The sequence below is a fragment of the Chelonia mydas genome, chromosome 23 (genome assembly GCF_015237465.2).
Source record: "Chelonia mydas isolate rCheMyd1 chromosome 23, rCheMyd1.pri.v2, whole genome shotgun sequence".
NCBI lineage: Eukaryota > Metazoa > Chordata > Testudines > Cheloniidae > Chelonia > Chelonia mydas.
The window spans coordinates 11,463,077-11,483,174 of NC_051263.2; the positions used below are offsets into that span (position 1 = coordinate 11,463,077).

The 20,098-nt window shown below is 43.8% G+C and overlaps 1 protein-coding gene across 1 annotated transcript in view; it reads left to right on the plus strand.

The window, feature by feature from the left end:
- LOC119564825 (butyrophilin subfamily 1 member A1-like) overlaps window positions 1–20,098 on the plus strand; it is a 96,444-nt gene that overhangs the window by 66,884 nt on the left and 9,462 nt on the right. The window contains exons 9-11 of the mRNA XM_043534788.1: window positions 11,041–11,061; window positions 15,345–15,365; window positions 19,516–19,536. Of these exons, the coding sequence (XP_043390723.1) occupies window positions 11,041–11,061; window positions 15,345–15,365; window positions 19,516–19,536 (63 nt within the window). The remainder of the gene's footprint in view (window positions 1–11,040; window positions 11,062–15,344; window positions 15,366–19,515; window positions 19,537–20,098) is intronic.

Below are 20,098 nucleotides of genomic sequence, written 5' to 3' on the forward strand. Positions count from 1 at the left end.
ATAGAAAAGAAACATATATTAATTGCTAAGGTAATTTCTGTCCGATCTGCCATCTCACAAATTGCAAAGATAAGGAGAGAAAACAAGTAAACTCTGCCTTCTTGGAGTTCTCTAGGACCTAGAATAGTGAAATATATTATTAATTCTTCTGGTTTTGAAAAATAAATAATGGGTATGCTAAAACCATTCTGATCGTTTCTTTATACTGCAGACTGTGATTCCAGGAAAAAATAATTTTGAGTGTAAAAGAATAAAACTCTTTAGTGTAGCTGAAGTGTGTTATTTTGTTAAGTGGCTTCTGGAATATTGACACAACCTATATGGAATGTTCACAACACCAATTTTCCTGTATGTTTTGTTTCCTGAGCTTCATAATTGACACTAAGCTTTCAACCATGTACCATATTGAAAAATGTAGGCATAAAACACAAACGGATGTATTTTTAAAAGTAATGAGGTGTTGCAAATCCACCATTTGTCCTGAGGGATCCATGCTGCAGTAGCATGTTTACACTCATGCAGGGAGTTTAGGGAGTTCTCAAATTCCTGCCCTTCCCAACTTCATTGACTGTTGTGGAGAAGTCTTTGGCCCACTCTACTGCATTCACTTTTGAACAACTACAGGGATGCTAGACAGGAGCAGGGACTATGCTCTCCTTTGAGAGTGTAGACAGTCCTGTTTAGAGATGCCTACTGTGCAGGGCCAGATTAACTCTCCTGTTGGCCCGGGGCTATTAGATTTTGTGGGGGCCCCTGTATACAAGTATTTTTTCTGGGAGGGATTTTGGTGCAGGAGGGCGCTGAGACAGGGGATTGGGGTGCAGGAGGTGGTGCGGGGTCTGCAGAGACTTTGGCTGCAGGAGGGGGATTCTGTTCTGGGGCAGGGGATTGGGTGGAAGAGGCGGTGCAAGGTGTAGGCTCTGGCCGGGAGGTGCTTACCACAGGCAGCTCCTGGCCAGCGATGCAGCAGGGCACTGGCAGGCTGCCTGCATGCCATGGCCCAACACCACTCCCAGAAGCGGCTGGCTGCTAGCACGTCTCTGTGGCCTCTGGGGAGAAGGGGTCAGCATGTCTCCGTGCACTGCCCACGCCTGCAAGCACCACCACTGTAGCTCCCATTGGCCAGGAACTGGCCAATGGCAGCTGCGGGGACAGTGCTGGTGGCAGGGGCAGCATGCGGAGCTGCCTCTACCCCCACCACCAGGAGTCACAGAGACATGCCAGCAGCCGACCCCTTTTAACGGCCCAGAGATCGCTGCCTGTGGTTTATTTTTGCGGGGCCCCCTTGAGCTGGGGCTCTGGGCTGCAGCCCCCTAAAGCCCCTGCCTTAATCTAACCCTGCTTCTGTGTCTATGTAGGAGGGCATTTAGCTGAGAACAGTATCATAGAATCATAGAATATCAGGGTTGGAAGGGACCTCAGGAGGTCATCTAGTCCAACCCCCTGCTCAAAGCAGGACCAATCCCCAATCAAATCATCCCAGCCAGGGCTTTGTCAAGCCTGACCTTAAAAACTTCTAAGGAAGGAGATTCCACCACCTCCCTAGGTAACGCATTCCAGTGTTTCACCACCCACCTACTGAAAAAGTTTTTCCTAATATCCAACCTAAACCTCCCCCACTGCAACTTGAGACCATTACTCCTTGTTCTGTCATCTGCTACTACTGAGAACACTCTAGGTCCATCCTCCTTGGAACCCCCTTTCACGTAGTTGAAAGCAGCTATCAAATCCCCCCTCATTCTTCTCTTCCATAGACTAAACAATCCCAGTCCCCTCAGCCTCTCCTCATAAGTCATGTGTTCCAGTCCCCTAATCATTTTTGTTGCCCTCCGCTGGACTCTTTGCAATTTTTCCACATCCTTCTTGTAGTGTGGGCCCAAAACTGGACACAGTACTCCAGATGAGGCCTCACCAATGTCGAATAGAGGGGAACAATCACGTCCCTCGATCTGCTGGCAATGCCCTTACTTATACATCCCAAAATGCCATTGGCCTTCTTGGCAACAAGGGCACACTGTTGACTCATATCCAGCTTCTCGTCCACTGGAACCCCTAGGTCCTTTTCTGCAGAACTGCTGCCGAGCCATTCGGTCCCTAGTCTGTAGCGGTGCATGGGATTCTTCCGTCCTAAGTGCAGGACTCTGCACTTATCCTTGTTGAACCTCATCAGATTTCTTTTGGCCCAATCCCCCAATTTGTCTAGGTCCCTCTGTATCCTATCCCTACCCTCCAGCGTATCTACCTCTCCTACCAGTTTAGTGTCATCTGCAAACTTGCTGAGGGTGCAATCCACACCAACCTCCAGATCATTTACGAAGATATTGAACAAAACCGGCCCCAGGACCGACCCTTGGGGCACTCCACTTGATACTGGCTGCCAACTAGACATGGAGCCATTGATCACTACCCGTTGAGCCCGACAATCTAGCCAACTTTCTACCCACCTTATAGTCCATTCATCCAGCCCATACTTCTTTAACTTGCTGGCAAGAATACTGTGGGAGACAGTGTCAAAACCTTTGCTAAAGTCAAGGAACAACATGTCCACTGCTTTCCCTTCATCCACAGAACCAGTTATCTCATCATAGAAGGCAATTAGATTAGTCAGGCATGACTTGCCCTTGGTGAATCCATGCTGACTATTGCTGATCACTTTCCTCTCCTCTAAGTGCTTCAGAATTGATTCCTTGAGGACCTGCTCCATGATTTTTCCAGGGACTGAGGTGAGGCTGACTGGCCTGTAGTTCCCAGGATCCTCCTTCTTCTCTTTTTTAAAGATGGGCACTACATTAGCCTTTTTCCAGTCGTCTGGGACTTCCCCCGATGGCCATGAGTTTTCAAAGATAATGGCCAATGGCTCTGCAATCACTTCCCCCAACTCCTTTAGCACTCTCGGATGCAATGCATCCGGCCCCATGGACTTGTGCTCGTCCAGCTTTTCTAAATAGTCCCGAACCACTTCTTTCTCCACAGAGGGCTGGTCACCTCCTCCCCATGCTGTGCTCCCCAGTGCAGTAGTCTGGGAGCTGACCTTGTTCGTGAAGACAGAGGCAAAAAAAGCATTGAGTACATTAACTTTTTCCACATCCTGTGACATGAGATTGCCTCCCTCATTCAGTAAGGGGCCCACACTTTCCTTGACTTTCTTCTTGTTGCTAACATACCTGAAGAAACCTTTGTTGTTACTCTTAACATCTCTTGCTAGGTGCAATTCCAGGTGTGATTTCGCCTTCCTGATTTCACTCCTACATGCCCGAGCAATATTTTTATAATCTTCCCTGGTCATTTGTCCAATGACTTCTTCTTACACTTCTTGTAAGCTTCTTTTTTGTGCTTAAGATCAGCAAGGATTTCACTGTTAAGCCAAGCTAGTCTCCTGCCATATTTACTATTCTTTCTACACATCGGGATGGTTTGTCCCTGTAACCTGAGTAAGGATTCTTTAAAATACAGCCTGCTACCCTGGACTCCTTTCCCTGTCATGTTATTCTCCCAGGGGATCCTGCCTATCAGTTCCCTGAGGGAGTCAAAGTCTGCTTTTCTGAAGTCCAGGGTCTGTATTCTGCTGCTTTCCTTTCTTCCTTGTGTCAGAATCCTGAACTCGACCATCTCATGGTCACTGCCTCCCAGGTTCCCATCCCCTTTTGCTTCCCCTACTAATTCTTCCTGGTTTGTGAGCAGCAGGTCAAGAAGAACTCTGCCCCTAGTTGGTTCCTCCAGCACTTGCACCAGGAAATTGTCCCCTACATTTTCCAAAAACTTCCTGGATTGTCTGTGCACCGCTGTATTGCTCTCCCAGCAGATATCAGGATGATTGAAGTCTCCCATGAGAACCAGGGCGTGCGATCTAGTAACTTCTGTGAGTTGCCGGAAGAAAGCCTCGTCCACCTCATCCCCCTAGTCCGGTGGTCTATAGCAGACTCCCACCACAACATCACCCTTGTTGCTCACGCTTCTAAACTTAATCCAGAGACTCTCATGTTTTTCTGCAGTTTCATACTTGAGCTCTGAGCAGTCATACTGCTCTCTTACATACAGTGCAACTCCCCCACCTTTTCTGCCCTGCCTGTCCTTCCTGAACAGCTTATATCCATCCATGACAGTACTCCAGTCATGTGACTTATCCCACCAAGTCTCTGTTATTACAAATACATCATAATTCCTTGACTTTGCCAGGACTTCCAGTTCTCCCTGCTTGTTTCCCAGGCTTCTTGCATTTGTGTATAGGCACTTGAGATAACTCACAGATCGCCCCTCTTTCTCAGTATGAGGCAGGAGCCCTCCCCTCTCACACGCTCCTGCTCGTGCTTCCTCCCGGTATCCCACTTCCCCACTTACCTCAGGGCTTTGGTCTCCTTCCCCCGGTGAACCTAGTTTAAAGCCCTCCTCACTAGGTTAACCAGCCTGCTTGCGAAGATGCTCTTCCCTCTCTTCATTAGGTGGAGCCCGTCTCTGCCTAGCACTCCTCCTTCTTGGAACACCATCCCATGGTCAAAGAATCCAAAGCCTTCTCTCCGACACCACCTGCGTAGCCATTTGTTGATTTCCACGATTCGACGGTTTCTACCCAGGCCTTTTCCTTCCACAGGGAGGATGGACAAGAACACCACTTGCACTTCAAACTCCTTTATCCTTCTTCCCAGAGCCACGTAGTCTGCAGTGATCCGCTCAAGGTCATTCTTGGCAGTATCATTGGTGCCCACGTGGAGAAGCAGGAAGGGGTAGCGATCCGAGGGCTTGATGAGTCTCGGCAGTCTCTCCGTCACATCGTGAATCTTAGCTCCTGGCAAGCAGCAGACTTCCCGGTTTTCCCAGTCGGGGTGGCAGATAGATGACTCAGTCCCCCTGAGGAGAGAGTCCCCGACCACCACCACCCGCCTCCTTTTCTTGGGGGCAGTGGTCGTGGAACCCTCAACCCTAGGACAGTGCATCTCATCCAATCGGCGGAGTCTCCTTTTGCTCCCTTCCCTCAGATGTATCATCTAATCCACTCTCCGCATTAGTACCTGTGGAGAGAACATGAAAATGGTTACTTACCTGTATCTGCATTGCTGGTACATGGATACTCCCCTTTCTTCTTCTGGAGGTCACATGATGCCAAATTTCTTCTCCGTCCTCCTGTCCCTGCAGTGCAGCCTGCTCTGAATCTTCAGAACCTTGTGCCCGTTGAAGCATATCCTGACATCTGTCCAGGAAATCTTCAGTTTCTCTTAAACACCGCAGAGTCAATACCTGTTGCTCCAGACCTTGAACCTTCTCTTCCAATATGGAGACCAGCTTGCACTTTGTACAGACAAAGTCGCTTCTGTCCTGTGGAAGAAAGACAAACATGGCACATCCAGTGCAGGTCGCAACAGCTGAACGCTCTCCATCCATATTACCTTCCTTCTACGAGCTTCCTCAGGAGTAGTAGTAATTACTCAGAGAAGCCGGCAAGATGTAAGCCTCAGTGGGCTCTCCCCAGGCGAACTCCCAGGCAAACTCCTTCTGTTAGCTGCTCTGCTGTTCACTGCTCAGCTGGTTCGCAGCTGACTGGCTTTTTATAACAGTCAGGCCCTCTTAAGGCTCACCTGGACCAAAGCACTCCCAAATCCCCTCCTTTTTCAAACAACCAATCAAGCACACGGTCAGACTGTCCTCACAACAAACACTCAGGTACTCACCAACACAGCCTCCTTACTGCAGCCCTTAGTGTACCTCCTCTCAGGCAGATCCCAGGCAAACTCCTTCTGTTAGCTGCTCTGCTGTTCGCTGCTCGTAGTTACATACTTTCTCAATTTTGGAAGAAAAGAACAATTCTGTTCCAACAAATCCTTTGTGCTTCTCCATTAATCTTCATTGAAGCCATTTGTGCTTATCCCAGAGATAGTTTGACCCCTTTTCTGAATTCTTAAATATTGATTTTCAGAAACGTTGCAGGGAAAAGAAGGGTCTGTCTCATAATTTCACAGAAATTAAATAAATAAAATGATAAGGGAAAATGCTATAATGGCAAAACAAATATAATTTATTTCTTGAACTTAGGACATGTCTACACTACGATATTAGGTTGATTTTATAGAAGTCAATCTTTAGTAACCGATTTTATACAGTTGATCGCACATGTCCCCACTAAGAGAATTTGGTCGGTGGAGTACATCCTCAGTACCATGGCTAGCATCGACTCACGGAGTGGTGCACTGTGAGTAGCTATCCCAAAGTCCCCGCTGCCCATTGGAATTCTGGGTTAAGCTCCCAATGCCTGATGGGGCAAAAACATTGGTGGGTTTGGGTACATGTCATCAGTCTCCTTCCTCCCTCCTTGAAAGTAACGGCAAACAATCATTTCACACCTTTTTTCCTGGGTTAGCTGTGGAGACACCATAGCACATCAAGCATGGAGCCCACTCAGCTGCACACTGCTTTTGTGAGCATTGTAAACACATTGCACATTATCCTGCGGTATGTGCAGACCCTAGCTAGGAGCCGCCAGCATGAGGAAGATTGTGAGGACGACATGGACACAGACATTCCTGAAAGCATGAGATGTGGCAATTGGGATATCATGGCAGCACTGGGGCATATTGATACAGTGGAACGCCGATTCTGGGCCCGGAAAACAAGCACAGACTGGTGGGACCACATAGTGTTGCAGGTATGGGATGATTCCCAGTGGCTGCGAAACTTTCACATGCATAAAGCCACTTTCATGGAACTTTGTGAGTTGCTTTCCCCCCTCCCCCCGAAGTGCAAGAATACCAAGATGAGACCTTCCCTGACAGTTGAGAAGCCAGTGGTGATAGCCCTGTGGAAGCTTGCAATGCCTGACTGCTACCAGTCAGTCAGTAATCAATTCGGAGTGGGCAAATCTACCGTGGGGGCTGCTGTGATCCAAGTAGCCAGGGCAATCAATACCCTTCTGCTAAGAAGGGTAGTGACTCTGGGAAATGTGCAGGTCATAGTGTATGGCTTTGCTGCAATGGGGTTCCCTAACTGTGATGGGGCAATAGACAGAATGCATATCCCTATCTTGGCACCAGACCACCTTGCCAAAGAGTACATAAACCGCAAGGGGTACTTCTCAATGGTGTTGCAAGCACTGGTGGATCACAAGGGCCATTTCACCAACATCAACGTGGGATGGTCGGGAAAGGTGCATGACACTCGCATCTTTCGGCACTCCGGGCTGTTCAGAAAGCTGCAGGAAGGAACTTTCTTCCCAGACCAGAAAATTACCATTGGGGATGTTGAAATGCCAATAGTTATCCTTGGGGACCCAGCCTACTCCTCGCTCCCATGGCTCATGAAGCCGTACACAGGCAGCCTGGACAGAAGTAAGAAGCAGTTCAACTATAGGCTGAGCAAGTGCAGAATAGTGGTAGAATGTGTCTTTGAATGTTTAAAGGGGCCCTGGCGCAGTTGCTCAGTAGGTTAGACCTCAGAGAAAGCAATATGCTCATTGTTATTGCTGCTTGCTGTGTGCTCCATAATATCTGTGAGAGTAAGGGGGAGAAGTTTATGGCGGGTTGGGAGGTTGAGGCATATCGCCTGGTGGCCAATTTTGAACAGCCAGACACCAGGGCAATTAGAAGAGCATACCGAGGTGCACTGCACATCAGAGATGCTTTGAAAAACAGTTTCATGACTGACCAGGCTACAGTGTGACAGTTGTGTGTGTTTGTCCTTGATGCAAAGACGCCCCCTTTGGTGAATGTACTTCCCTGTAAGCCAATCCCCCTCCCCCTTTGACCACAGCTGGCACAGGAAATAAAGTCCCAATTGTTCTGAAACCATTCATTCGTTATTTATTAAAAAATGCTTGAGATCACTGACAAAGCTGACTAGTAAAAGGAAGCCCGGGTGTACAAAGGGTTTGGGGTGGGGTGGGGGAGGAGGGAAGGACAAGGTGCATTGCTTATTGTATCCACACTACGAATCAAAGCTGGTTGAATGTCAGACTTCTGTTGCTTGGACTATTCCTTGGAGTTGAGTGGCAGGGTTCCCGGAGCCTCCCACCTGTGTTCTTGGGCATCTGGGTGAGGAGGATATGGAACTTGGTGAGGAGGGCAGGTGGTTACACAATGGCTGCAGTGGTGGTCTGTACTCTAGTTGCCATTCCTGCAGCTCCACCAGACTCCTCATCATGTCTGTTTGCTCCCCCATTAGCCTCAGCATCTCCTCCCGTGTGTTCCGATCACACTCACTGTATGCTTTCCTGGCGTCTGCCACCGAATGCCTCCATGCATTCAGCTGTGCCCTATCAGTGTGGGAGGATTGCATGAGCTCTGAAAACATGTCATCACGAGTGTGGTTTTTTCGCCTTCTAATCTGTGATAACCTCAGGGATGGAGTTGATACGGGGAGCTTAGAAACATTTGCAGCTGCAGGGAGGGAAAAAAGGAGAGTAGACTTTTAAGAAGATACCTTTTTGAGAACAAAAGGGAGACTCTTTCACAGTGAATCAAGCAATTCACAGGAGACAGCACATGTGTTTTAGGTACTAGGTTGCATTTTGCCTTTTATATTGAGTGCCTGCCGGTATGGTGACACATCACACACGGCTGGTCAACAGAATTCGGTTTGCAGGAAGCCATGGTAAGCCAAAGGGTATGTGGGGTTGGCTTCTTCCACATTCATAAAGTGTGGGAATGGTTTCAAACTGCAGCAGCCTCCTTTCCCATAGCAACCAATGCTAGTTGTACTTGCCATTTAAAAGAAGGGGCTGCATTTGAAAGGACGGGCTGTGGTTGCTGTTTAAAAGGAGGGGCAGCAGTTTTGTGATGGATGTGCAGCACACCCCTCCCCACCCCCAGCATGGCTGTTCTCCGGGATGATCCCTTTTAGCCAAGCACAAACAGCCAAGCATGCCCAGGGTTTAATGTGTCAGGGATCAGCAAACAGAGGGGATTACTGTTCCCTTACAAAACTTCCCCTATTTCAACCAGGTGACCATGAATGATATCACTCTCCTGAGGCTGACACAGAAAGATAAAGACCAAATGTTCCATGAATGCAACCAAAACCCAGGACCATTCGCTGCCATGCTTTGTGCTGCAATGATTCCAGACCACTTGCTACTGGCTTGGTGTAGTAAAGTGTCCTACCATGGAGAACGAAATAAGGCAGTCCTCCCCAGAAACCTTCTGCAAAGGCTTTCAGATTACCTCCAGGAGAGCTTTATGGAGATGTCCCTGGAGGATTCCCGCTCCATCCCCAGACACGTTAACAGACTTTTCCATTAGCTGTATTGGCCACGAATGCATCCCAACTGCTCAGGGCAAATCAAAAATTAAACACAATTGCTTTTAACCCCTGTAGTGTCCTTACAAATGTGCACTCACCAGAGGTGCCTTCTCTGCCTTCAGGGTCTGGGAACAATAGGCCCTGGGATGGTATTGGCTCCAGGGTGAGGAAAAGGTCCTGGCTGCCGGGAAGAATGGATTCTCTATTTGCCTGCTGCTCATTCTCCTCCTCCTCCTCCTCTTCCTCATCCACAAAATCCTCATCCATGTTGCATGAAGCTGCCTCCTTGCAGGTGTCCATGAGTGTGTTGGGGTACTGGTAGGGTCCCCCCTTAGAATGTCATGCAGCTGATCATAGAAGGGGCATGTCTGGGGCTCTGACCCTGAGCGACCGTTTGCCTCCTTTGTCTTTTGGTAGGCTTCCCTGAGCTCCTTAATTTTTACATGGCACTGCTGTGCATCCCTGGTGTAGCCTCTCTCCACCATGCCCTATGCGATTTTGGCATATATATCAGCATTTCTTCTGCTGGATCAGAGTTCTGCCTGCACAGATTCTTCTCCCCGTACAGCAATCAGATCCAGTGTCTCCCGTTCACTCCATGCTGGAGCTCGTTTGCGATTCTGGGACTGCATGGTCACCTGTTCTGTTCTGTTGAGCTCACCACGCTGACCAAACAGGACATGAAATTCAAAAGTTCCTGGTGCTTTTCCTGTGTACCTGGCTAGTGCATTGGAGTTGAAAATGCTGTCCAGAGCAGTCACATTGGAGCACTCTGGGTTAGCTCCCAGAGGCCAATACCATTGAATTGCACAGCGCTGCGTCTACACTACCCCAAATTAGACCCAGGAAAGTTGATTTTAGTGCTACTCCCCTCATCGGAGAGGAGTACAGCAGTTGATTTTAAGGGCCCTTTAGGTTGGCAGAACAGGTTTGGTTGTGTAGACGCATTCGTTATAAAATCAGCCTAACACAGCTAAATTCGACCTAACCTCGTAGTGTAAACCAGGCCTTAGTCTTCTTCCTTCCTTCTCCCTCAGCTCACATTTGTCTTCTACTGCCTAGGGATCACTTTTTTTTTTTTCACTTGCCATTGGTACTTGCCAATTTCAGGCAGCTTGGTGTCATTTTCAGAGCTGCTGAGTGCTCACAACTCCAGATTTCTTCAACAGGAGATAAAGGTTCTCTGGACACAAAAAGGTCTCAGACTATACACTGATAATCAGTACTTGCTATTGAAAATTTAAGTCCTAAGTGAGCAACAGCAAAAGGGAGATCATCTTAGACTCTGAATAAACTTTTCCATTTTACTTAATTATAATATTTCTGTTAATGTTTACTAATATTTTTTACATTTTTTCTCACATTTCAAATATTTTCTTCATCATTTCCTTTAAATCTTTCTATCTAAGTGCTATATTCTCTCTCTTCCAGTCTGTTTTAGTCCTCTCATTTCTCATCCTATCAGAATATATAATGAAGAATGGAGTATAAAAATCTAGATATAATCTGTTTTTAAGGCTATCTTTTCATTATTAAGATATTAGATATAGATACAGATATAAATATCCCTCTCACTCTAGGTCAAATAATTGGTTTACTTTGTCTTGTGTCATGCCTTAAACACTTGCCTTAATGCTGGATTTCATAGTGCTGCAGAACAACTTACATCAAGCTAAATTTGGGCTTTTACCTCCTCACATCTCATTATTAACTGCTTAGTAACCATATTCACACTTCACAGAAAAGGGGGGTTAGTCATTTTCAGCTGAATTTTTAAATATGGCTGCTTTGATTCTAACATTTTTGCTCATCCCATAGGTGATCTTCAGGAGAAAATGAGTAAGTTGGAATTGGTTTGTGAACAATTTCACTCACACAGAAGTAGGGTTTGTACTGAAATTGAGAACTACTAATGTATTAATCTCACTGTCCTTAAAAAAATCATCCTTGATTCAAATGGCTCTCTCTTTAAATGTGTGGAAAAAAGAAAACACACACAACCCAGGAAGTGAATTCATGTAATTAGCTGGTTATCTTGCTTGACAAAACTCACTAAAAATTGAAGTGTGGGCATGATGGAGGAGGTAGTGGCTCAGGTTAGACACCCAATTAAAATGCTGATCAACCCTGTTTGGTCAGAGGGCTCATGCAACCCACTGGGCCACCGTGACCACACTGCTGTTTTTATGCACAATCTTGAGCACACCTGTCACATGTACATACACTGAAGCTGCGAATCACACCTCCCAGCTACTATGCCGATTTCAACCAATTCAGAGAACTAGTAGTCAAGGTCCCATGGAGAGATCAATTAGAAAGAAAAGGAATCAAAGGGGACTGGCAATTGCTAAATGATGTGATTCTAGAGGCTAAACATCAAGCTATTCTGATTCACAGGAAAGATAAGAAGACCAACAGGAGACAAATGTGGCTGCACAAGGAACTTTTTAGCTATCTAAAAACCAAAAGGGATACACACAGGAAATGGAAGGAGGGGCAACTCACCCAGGAAGTATACATGGCAATAGTGTGAGTGATTAGGGACAAAATCAGGAAAGCCAAGGCAATAAATGAGTTACAGCTGGCAAGAAATTTTAGCAACAACAAGAAGGGGTTTTACAAATATGTCAGACAGAAAAGAAAATTCAGGGATGCTGTGGGTCCGCTGCTCAATGAAGAAGGTGAGCTGGTAATAGGAGATGATAAGGTGGCAGTGCCTACTTTGCTTCAATCTTCAAACGAAAAATAACGTGACTGGGTGACTAGTGTAGTTACCATAGACAATAAAGGGGAAGGGATGCAGATCAGGATAAGTAAAGAACACATCAGTTCTTCTAACTAATTTGAATGAATTCAAGTCAGCAGGGTCTGATGCTACTCCCCCCAGGGTGCTGAAGGAATTAGCTGAAGAAATCTCAAATCTCACAGCCACTGGCAATAATATGTGTAAACTCATGGATGACAGGAGAGGTACCAGAAGACTGGAGGAGGGGTAAGGTAGTGCCCATCTTTTAAAAAGGGGGGGGGGGGGGAAGAAGGAGCTGAGGAACTATAGACCAGGCAGCCTGACGTTGATACCTGGGAAGATACTAGAGCAATGTATAAAACATTTAACTTGCTAATACCTGGAGGATGAAGGGGCACCAAACATGGATTTACTAAGAACAAATCATGCCAATCCAGTTTGATTTCTTCCTTGCCAGGGTAACTGGTTTTGTGGATGGGGGAATGTGGTGAACATAATATACCTGGACTTTAGAAAGGCTTTAGACACAGTCCCACATGACATTCTGACAAGTAAACTGGAGAAATGTGGGCTCGGTGGTGTGACGTTATTGACTTGAACAGGGACCAGTAACCAAGGTCCTGTAGTGGCACCAAATCTTGTATAAAGAGGATCAAATAAGGTGTCTAAGATGAGGTTATGATTTGCTGGTTATGATTATGCTATCTGTTTGCATGTATCATTTTTGTATTGAAAGATATAAGTATTGACTCTATACTATTTGTATTTCAAACTTATGCTATGCTTCTGGGTGACACTCCAGACAAGTTGGTGTCAGCTCTGCCTAGGCTGCTGGATGGCCCATTAAGGACCATCAGCTATACAATTGACCCATTGAGAGAAGGCAGACATGCCTTGCGACTCAGCAAGGTATGCAGGGACCTGCCTATGGACAGAACTCTGAGGTTTTTCCAGGCCATGTGATGGACAGCTTGTCTTTGGAACAAAAAAAGAAAGACCACATGGCAAGAGGATATAAAAAGCTGCTGCATTTATGGAGACAAATGGTTATGAAAACCAATACCCCAGTAAAAGAAAAAAGGTTCTCTCGATCCCAAAGGACCAAGCCCCAGACCCAGGTCAATATACAAATCGGATCTTACCCACAAATCACGCTGTTGCCAATCCTTTTGAATCTTAAATCTAAAGGTTTATTCATAAAAGGAAAGAAATATAGATGAAAGCTAGAATTGGTGAAATGGAATCAATGACATACAGTCCTGGCAAAGTTCTTGGTTCAGGCTTGTAGCAGTGGCAGAATAAACTGCAGGTTCAAATCAAGTCTCTGGAGAACATCCACAGCTGGAATGGTTCTTTCAGTCCTTTGTTCAGAGTTTCAGTGTAGCAAAGTCCCTCCAGAGGTCAGAAGCAGGATTGAAGACAAGATGGAGGTGCTGCAGCAGCTTTTTATATTTTCTTGCCATGTGGTCTTTCTTTCTTTGTTCCAAAGACAAGCTGTCCATCACATGGCCTGGAAAAACCTCAGAGTTCTGTCCATAGGCAGGTCCCTGCATACCTTGCTGAGTCGCAAGGCGTGTCTGCCTTCTCTCAATGGGTCATTTGTATAGCTGATGGTCCTTAATGGGCCATCCAGCAGCCTAGGCAGAGCTGACACCAACTTGTCTGGAGTATTACCCAGAAGCATAGCATAAGTTTGAAATACAGACAATATAGAGTCAATACTTATATCTTTCAATACAAAAATGATACATGCAAACAGATAGCACAATCATAACCAGCAAACCATAACCTCATCTTAGACACCTTATTTGACCCTCTTTATACAAGATGTGGTGCCACTACAGGACCTTGGTTGCAACAATGTTCTATATGGTCCCAGTTCAAGTCAATAACATCACAGGTGGAACTACAATTAAGTGGACAAATAATTGGTTAAACAACTGCAAAGTATAACTATTAATGGAATGATTGCAAGGAAGTCCCAAGTCAGGTTCTACAGGGATCTGTTCTGGGTCCGGTTTTGTTTAATATCTTTATTAAAAACCTGGATGTATGAATAGAGAGCATAATTATCAAATTTAAAGATGACACAAAGTTAGAGTGGTATCACACATTTTGGAGCACAGAGCTAAAATTCTTGATTCATTGGAGAACTGGGCTAGACAACAAAATGAAACAAAGTGCTATCCTTCAGAAAGAAAAAAACAAATGCACAAATACAGAAATGAGGGATAACTGGCATGGCAGCAGCGCTGCTGAGAATAATCTGGGAGTTGTGGACCGCAACCTCAATATGAGTCAGCAGTGTGTTGCTGTTGCAAAAAAAAAGAAAGTGCAATTTTAGTTGCATTAACAGAGGTATAGCATGCAAGTCACAGAAGATAATAGTAGCACTCTACTCAACACTGGTTAGGCGTCAGCTGTAGTACTGTGTCCAAGTTTGGTCACCCATGTATAGAAGGGATGTAGAGAAACTGGAAAGGATCTATAGGCAAGAGATAAAGATGATCAAAGAGATGGAATGCAAGCCGTAGGAGCAAAGAGTGAGGGAACTGGGTATGTTTAGTTTGGAAAAGAGGAGATTAAGGGGGAAAAGGATAGCAGTGTTCTAATACTTAAAAGTCTGCCACATAAAAGATGAAGAAAAATTTTAAGAACAGTAGGACAATGGAACACAATGCCTAGGGAAGTCGTGGATGCTCCTTCACTGTAGGTTTTCAAAAAGAGGCTAGATAGCCATCTGTCTTGGATGATTTAGGCACAATATCCTGCAGGGTTCTATGATTCTATGTTGAAGTACCCTGAGTGTCACAAAGGAAGTACAGGAGTGCAGGGAATCTATGAATCTATGCATTACTTTAGTTTGGGATCTACAGCACATTTTGCATATTGAAAGATTTGCATTATTTTGACAGAAAATTTTATTTTTGTCTTTTTCTGACAAGCTTAAGAAATAGAACATTACGTTTACTTTGCTTTTTGAGTTTAGTGTTAATCAGACTGAGCACAAGTTACTGGTAGATTGTGTATCACTATAATACCTTCAACAAACTCACAGTTTAAGCCTTTGTCAATAAGCTTTCTGAGGTAATGGGTGGTTGGGAGAAGAACATGTGCAAAGAGGAGTTAGTGGGGTGTGGGCTGGTTCTCCAGTTTTGTGAGATCACAGGGCCTTTGCTTTGTTTAGTGCTGGAATGCAAGACTCTGAGTAGTTAGTATATCTGGGTAATGATTAAAGTGTGCTGTGTTGGAAAGGAGAGGAAAGAGAAAACTGGCAGCTGATGATTGGGGAATTCTGCAGGGACTGCTCCTTCAGTTAGCTAAAGTAATACCCATTCATCCAATTTCTAATTGAAATCACATTGTTCTTTTGCAGACAAACTCCAGAATGAATTTGGTAAGTTCTCTTTGATTTCTCACTGCTACTATCCTTCAGAAGAATGTTCTTAAATGAAAACAAATATATATTTGTTGCTGCCTGCTCCACCTCAGGCAGAGGATGAGAACTGGGTTGCTCACATCCTGAGTGAGTTCTGTAACCAGTGGCCCTGGTTGGAGATGGCTTTTCTGTGTATGTAGGAGGATCTTGAGCTGAGAAGAGCAGTTACAAATGAAAACAAATATATATTTGTTTTCATTTCATTGCCTTTACTCAATTCAAGGAGAGTGAATACCTCAGTAGATTTATTTTAAACCCCATAACAGAAATGTGATGAGTTTCTCTCACATCAAGTTGATTTATCACCCTCGAATATTTGTATTTATTTCCTCTATGGTGTAAAATTGAAGGACTGATTTTCAGAATCACTGTGCAGTATGGACATTTCATAATGCTATGGCTCCTCTTCTAATAATTTTATCTTTGAGTGTGTGTAGAAGGCTAGCAGAAATTTTCTATGGGGTTATTTTTTCATGATAGGATATGGTGTGTGTTAGTCATTGGGAAAATCATTTTGAGTTGATAAAATTATATCTATTTTAAGTGTTGCACTCGGCTGTGGAATAGTAGCTCTTTGAATAAAATAAGTGTTTTCTGTCAGATTCTGAGCCACATTGCAACTTCTTCATGCTGCTCTAATTACAAAAATGTCCCCCAGAATCAATGGATCTGTGTTCTAGGGATTTCCCCTAGCACTAGGGAATCTTTGTATGGTGTACAGGCACTATACATGCTCCTATATCACTTCCTTCTGGCCCAGTGCAAGGCGTTTGGCCAGAAAAAAGGGGACATGGCTCCGCATTCATACAGTTTGTCTTCTGCACTATGCCAGGGATCCGTTAGTAACCAAATCAGTTTAGAAAATCCTTTGAGCTGTTGTACTAAGCACAGTGGGAACATCCCACTGCAGTGAAAGCTCAGAATTGGAGGATAGGATGGAAACAGAATCTTTTATTACTTCTCCTCCCCACCCACAAAGTTTCACTGAGTGTTCTTTAGCCACAGCTCCGGAACTCCATTACAATCTTGACCCAGTGATTAGTGCACTCAGTGAGAGGTGGGAAACCCAGGTTCAAATCTCTGCTCCACCTCAGGCAGAGGGTGAGAACTGGGTTGCTCACATCCTGAGTGAGTGCTGTAACCAGTGCCCCTGGATGGAGATGGCCTTTCTGTGTTTGTAGGAGGATCTTGAGCTGAGAAGAGCAGTTACATCCTTTATCTATTTTTGAAGAAAAGAACAATTCTGTTCCAAGTAACTCTATGAGCATCTCTGCTAATTTCCATAGGAGCTGTTTGTGATTATCTGAGGCAGAGTACAGCCTATTTGGGAATGCTTAAACATTGATTTCTTTGACAGAAACATTAAGGGAAAAATATGGTACGTATGGGATTGCCAGGTGGCTTCACCCAAATAAAATAAAAAGAAATAAACAAAAGTATAAATAAATAGAAAGAAAAAAATATGAGAAAACCTCTATAATTTAAATTATATATATATATATATATATATATATATATATATATATATGAATTTTTATTACCCCCCCCCCTTCTCTTAGCTCAGAAACGTATTTTACTGTCTAGGGATCACATTTTTTGTTATACTTACCATTTGTTGGGCATCTCCCACTTCAGCTAGCTTTCCCCTGATTTCTAGAAGAATGAGCTCCCACAACTCCAAATTAAGTCAACAGGAGATACAGGTTGTCTGGACTCAGGAGGTCTCAAATTACACACTAACAGTCCATGTCAACTATTGAAAATTTACTTTGAGATATGCAGCAGCAAAAGGGAGCTCATCTTAGACTCTGAACAGATCTTTCCATTTTACTTAATTTAAACAATTCTGTTATTTTTTTCTACAATTTGTTTTTACTTTTTCTCACATTCCAAAGTCTCTTTCACCATTCCCCTTTAATCTTGCTCTTTATGTGCCATATTCTCTTTCTCTGTCTCTGTTTTAGTCATCTTATTTCTCAACCTGTGAGATTATATAACAATGAATGCCATATAAATATGTAGATAGAATCTGTTCTCAAGGCTACTGTCAAGGTTCCTTCCCCAGTCTGAACTCTAGGGTACAGATGTGGGGACCTGCATGAAAGACCCCCTAAGCTTATTCTTACCAGCTTAGGTTAAAAACTTCCCCAAGGTACAAACTTTGCCTTGTCCTTGAACCGTATGCTGCCACCATCAAGCGATTTAAACAAAGAACAGGGAAAGAGCCCACTTGGAGACATCTTCCCCCAAAATATCCCCCCAAGCCCTACACCGCCTTTCCTGGGGAAGGCTTGATAATAATATCCTCACCATTGGTACAGGTGAACACAGACCCAAACCCTTGGATCTTAAGAACAATGAAAAATCAATCAGGTTCTTAAGAGAAGAATTTTATTTAAAGAAAAGGTAAAAGAATCACCTCTGTAAAATCAGGATGGTAAATACTTTACAGGGTAATCAGATTCAAAACATAGAGAATCCCTCCAGGCAAAACCTTAAGTTACAAAAAGACACAAAAACAGGAATACACATTCCCTCCAGCACAGAAAATTTTACAAGCCAAAAAACAAAAGAAAATCTAACTCATTTTCTAGCTAGATTACTTACTAACTTTACAGGAGTTGGAAGGCTTGCATCCTTGATCTGTTCCCAGCAAAGGTATCACACAGACAGACCAAACCCTTGTTCCCACCTTCCAGATTTGAAAGTATTTTGTCTCCTCATTGGTCATTTTGGGTCAGGTGCCAGCGAGGTTACCTTAGCTTTTTAACCCTTTACAGGTGACTGGATTTTGCCTTTGGCCAGGAGGGAGTTTATAGCACTGTATACAGAAAGGTGGTTACGCTTCCCTTTGTATTTATGACAGCTATCTTTTTATTTTTATGATATTATATACATAGATCTAGCTCCCTCCCATTTCAGTTCACATCACTGGTGTATTTTGTTCTGTGTTGTACCTCAAACAGTTAAGTTAATATTGGATTTCATAGTGCTGGAGAGCAAGTTATATCAAGTTAAATTTGGGTTTTCAGTTTCTTACGCCTCATTTTTAACTGCTTAGTGACCATATTCACACTCTAAAGAAAAGTGGTGGTAATCACTATCAGCTGAAATTTGTGACATGGTTGATTTATATATAATGTTTTATATCTCCAGAAGATAATGAGGATCAGTTTGTGAACAGTTTCACTCACACAAAAAGCAGGCTGTGTGGGAAATCAATAACCATAAATGTGTTCATCTCACTAACCTAAAAAATATTGGCCTCATTTTGGATGCCTGGCTCTCTCTTTAAATTTGAAAAAGAAAAACCCCACACATTTGAAGACGGGGATTCATGTATCTAGTTAATTTTCTTGCTCAAGCTAGTGAAATAAAAAGAGCATTGCGGACATGGTGGCAGAGGCAGAAATTCAGGTTAGCCACACATGTACAGTGCCTCCCATCCCACTGGGTACATACTTGGGCAGATAGCCCAAGACTTCACCACTATCTGGTGTGGCCTCACTGCTATTTTTATGTGGAAACTCAAGCAGAGTTTGTTGCGTGTACATCCACCCAAGCTGGAAATCACACCTCACAGCTGCTATGGTGACATACCCTGAATGTCACATTTGAAGTACAGGAGTGCAGGGAATCTGTCCATTACTTTACATATGGATGCTACAGCACAAATAGCATATTGAAAGACTTATATTATTTTGAAATAAATTTTATTTTATGCTATTTAAGAGAAGTTTGAAAAAGAGAAATGTAGGTTTACTTTCATTTTTGAGTTTAATGTAAATCAGACTGGGCACAAATTACTTGTATTTGTTGGTACCATAGTAGTTCCTTCAAGACACTGAGGGTTCAAGCCATAGACGATAAGGTGTGTGTGGTAATGGGTGGCTGGGAGACGGGAATTAGTACTGCAGAGTCTGTGGGGTGAGTTTCCAGTTTTGTGCGAGCACAGGACCTTTGCCTTGTTTAGTTCTGAAACTCAGGATTCTGAATTGTTACTAGGTCTGGGTGATGGATCAGGTATGGTGTATAGAAAAGAGAAAACTGGCAGCTGATGATTGTCAGTTCACCAGTTTCTAATGGAAATTGCACTGTTTTTTTGCAGATCAACTCCAGAATGAACTTGGTAAGCTCTCTTTGATTTCTCAGCTGCTACTGTCCTTCAGAAGAATGTTCTTAAATGAAAAAAAAGATATTTCTTCATTTCATTGCCTTTGCTCAATTCAATGAGAGTGAATACCTCAGCAGATTTCTTTGAAACCCCATAACAGAACTGTGATGAGTTTCTCTCACACCAAGTTGAGTTATTACCCTAGAATATCTGTATTTATTTCCTCTACAGTCTAAAATCGAAGGAATGATTTTCAGAATCTCTGTACAGTATGGATATTCCATAATGAATGCCTCCTCTTCTGTTAATTTTATCTTTGAGTGTATATAGGAGGTTAGCAGAAATGTTCTATGGGATAATTTTTTTCATGATAGGATATGGTGTGTGTTAGTCATTGGGAAAATCATTTTGAATTGATAAAATTATATCTATTTTAAGTGTTGCACTCGACTGTGGAATAGTAGCTCTTTGAATATAAAAAATTGTCAGATTCTGAGCCACATTGTATCTTCTTCATGCTGCTTCAAATGTCCATAAAAATCAATGGATCTGAGCTCTAGGGATGTCCACTAGAATT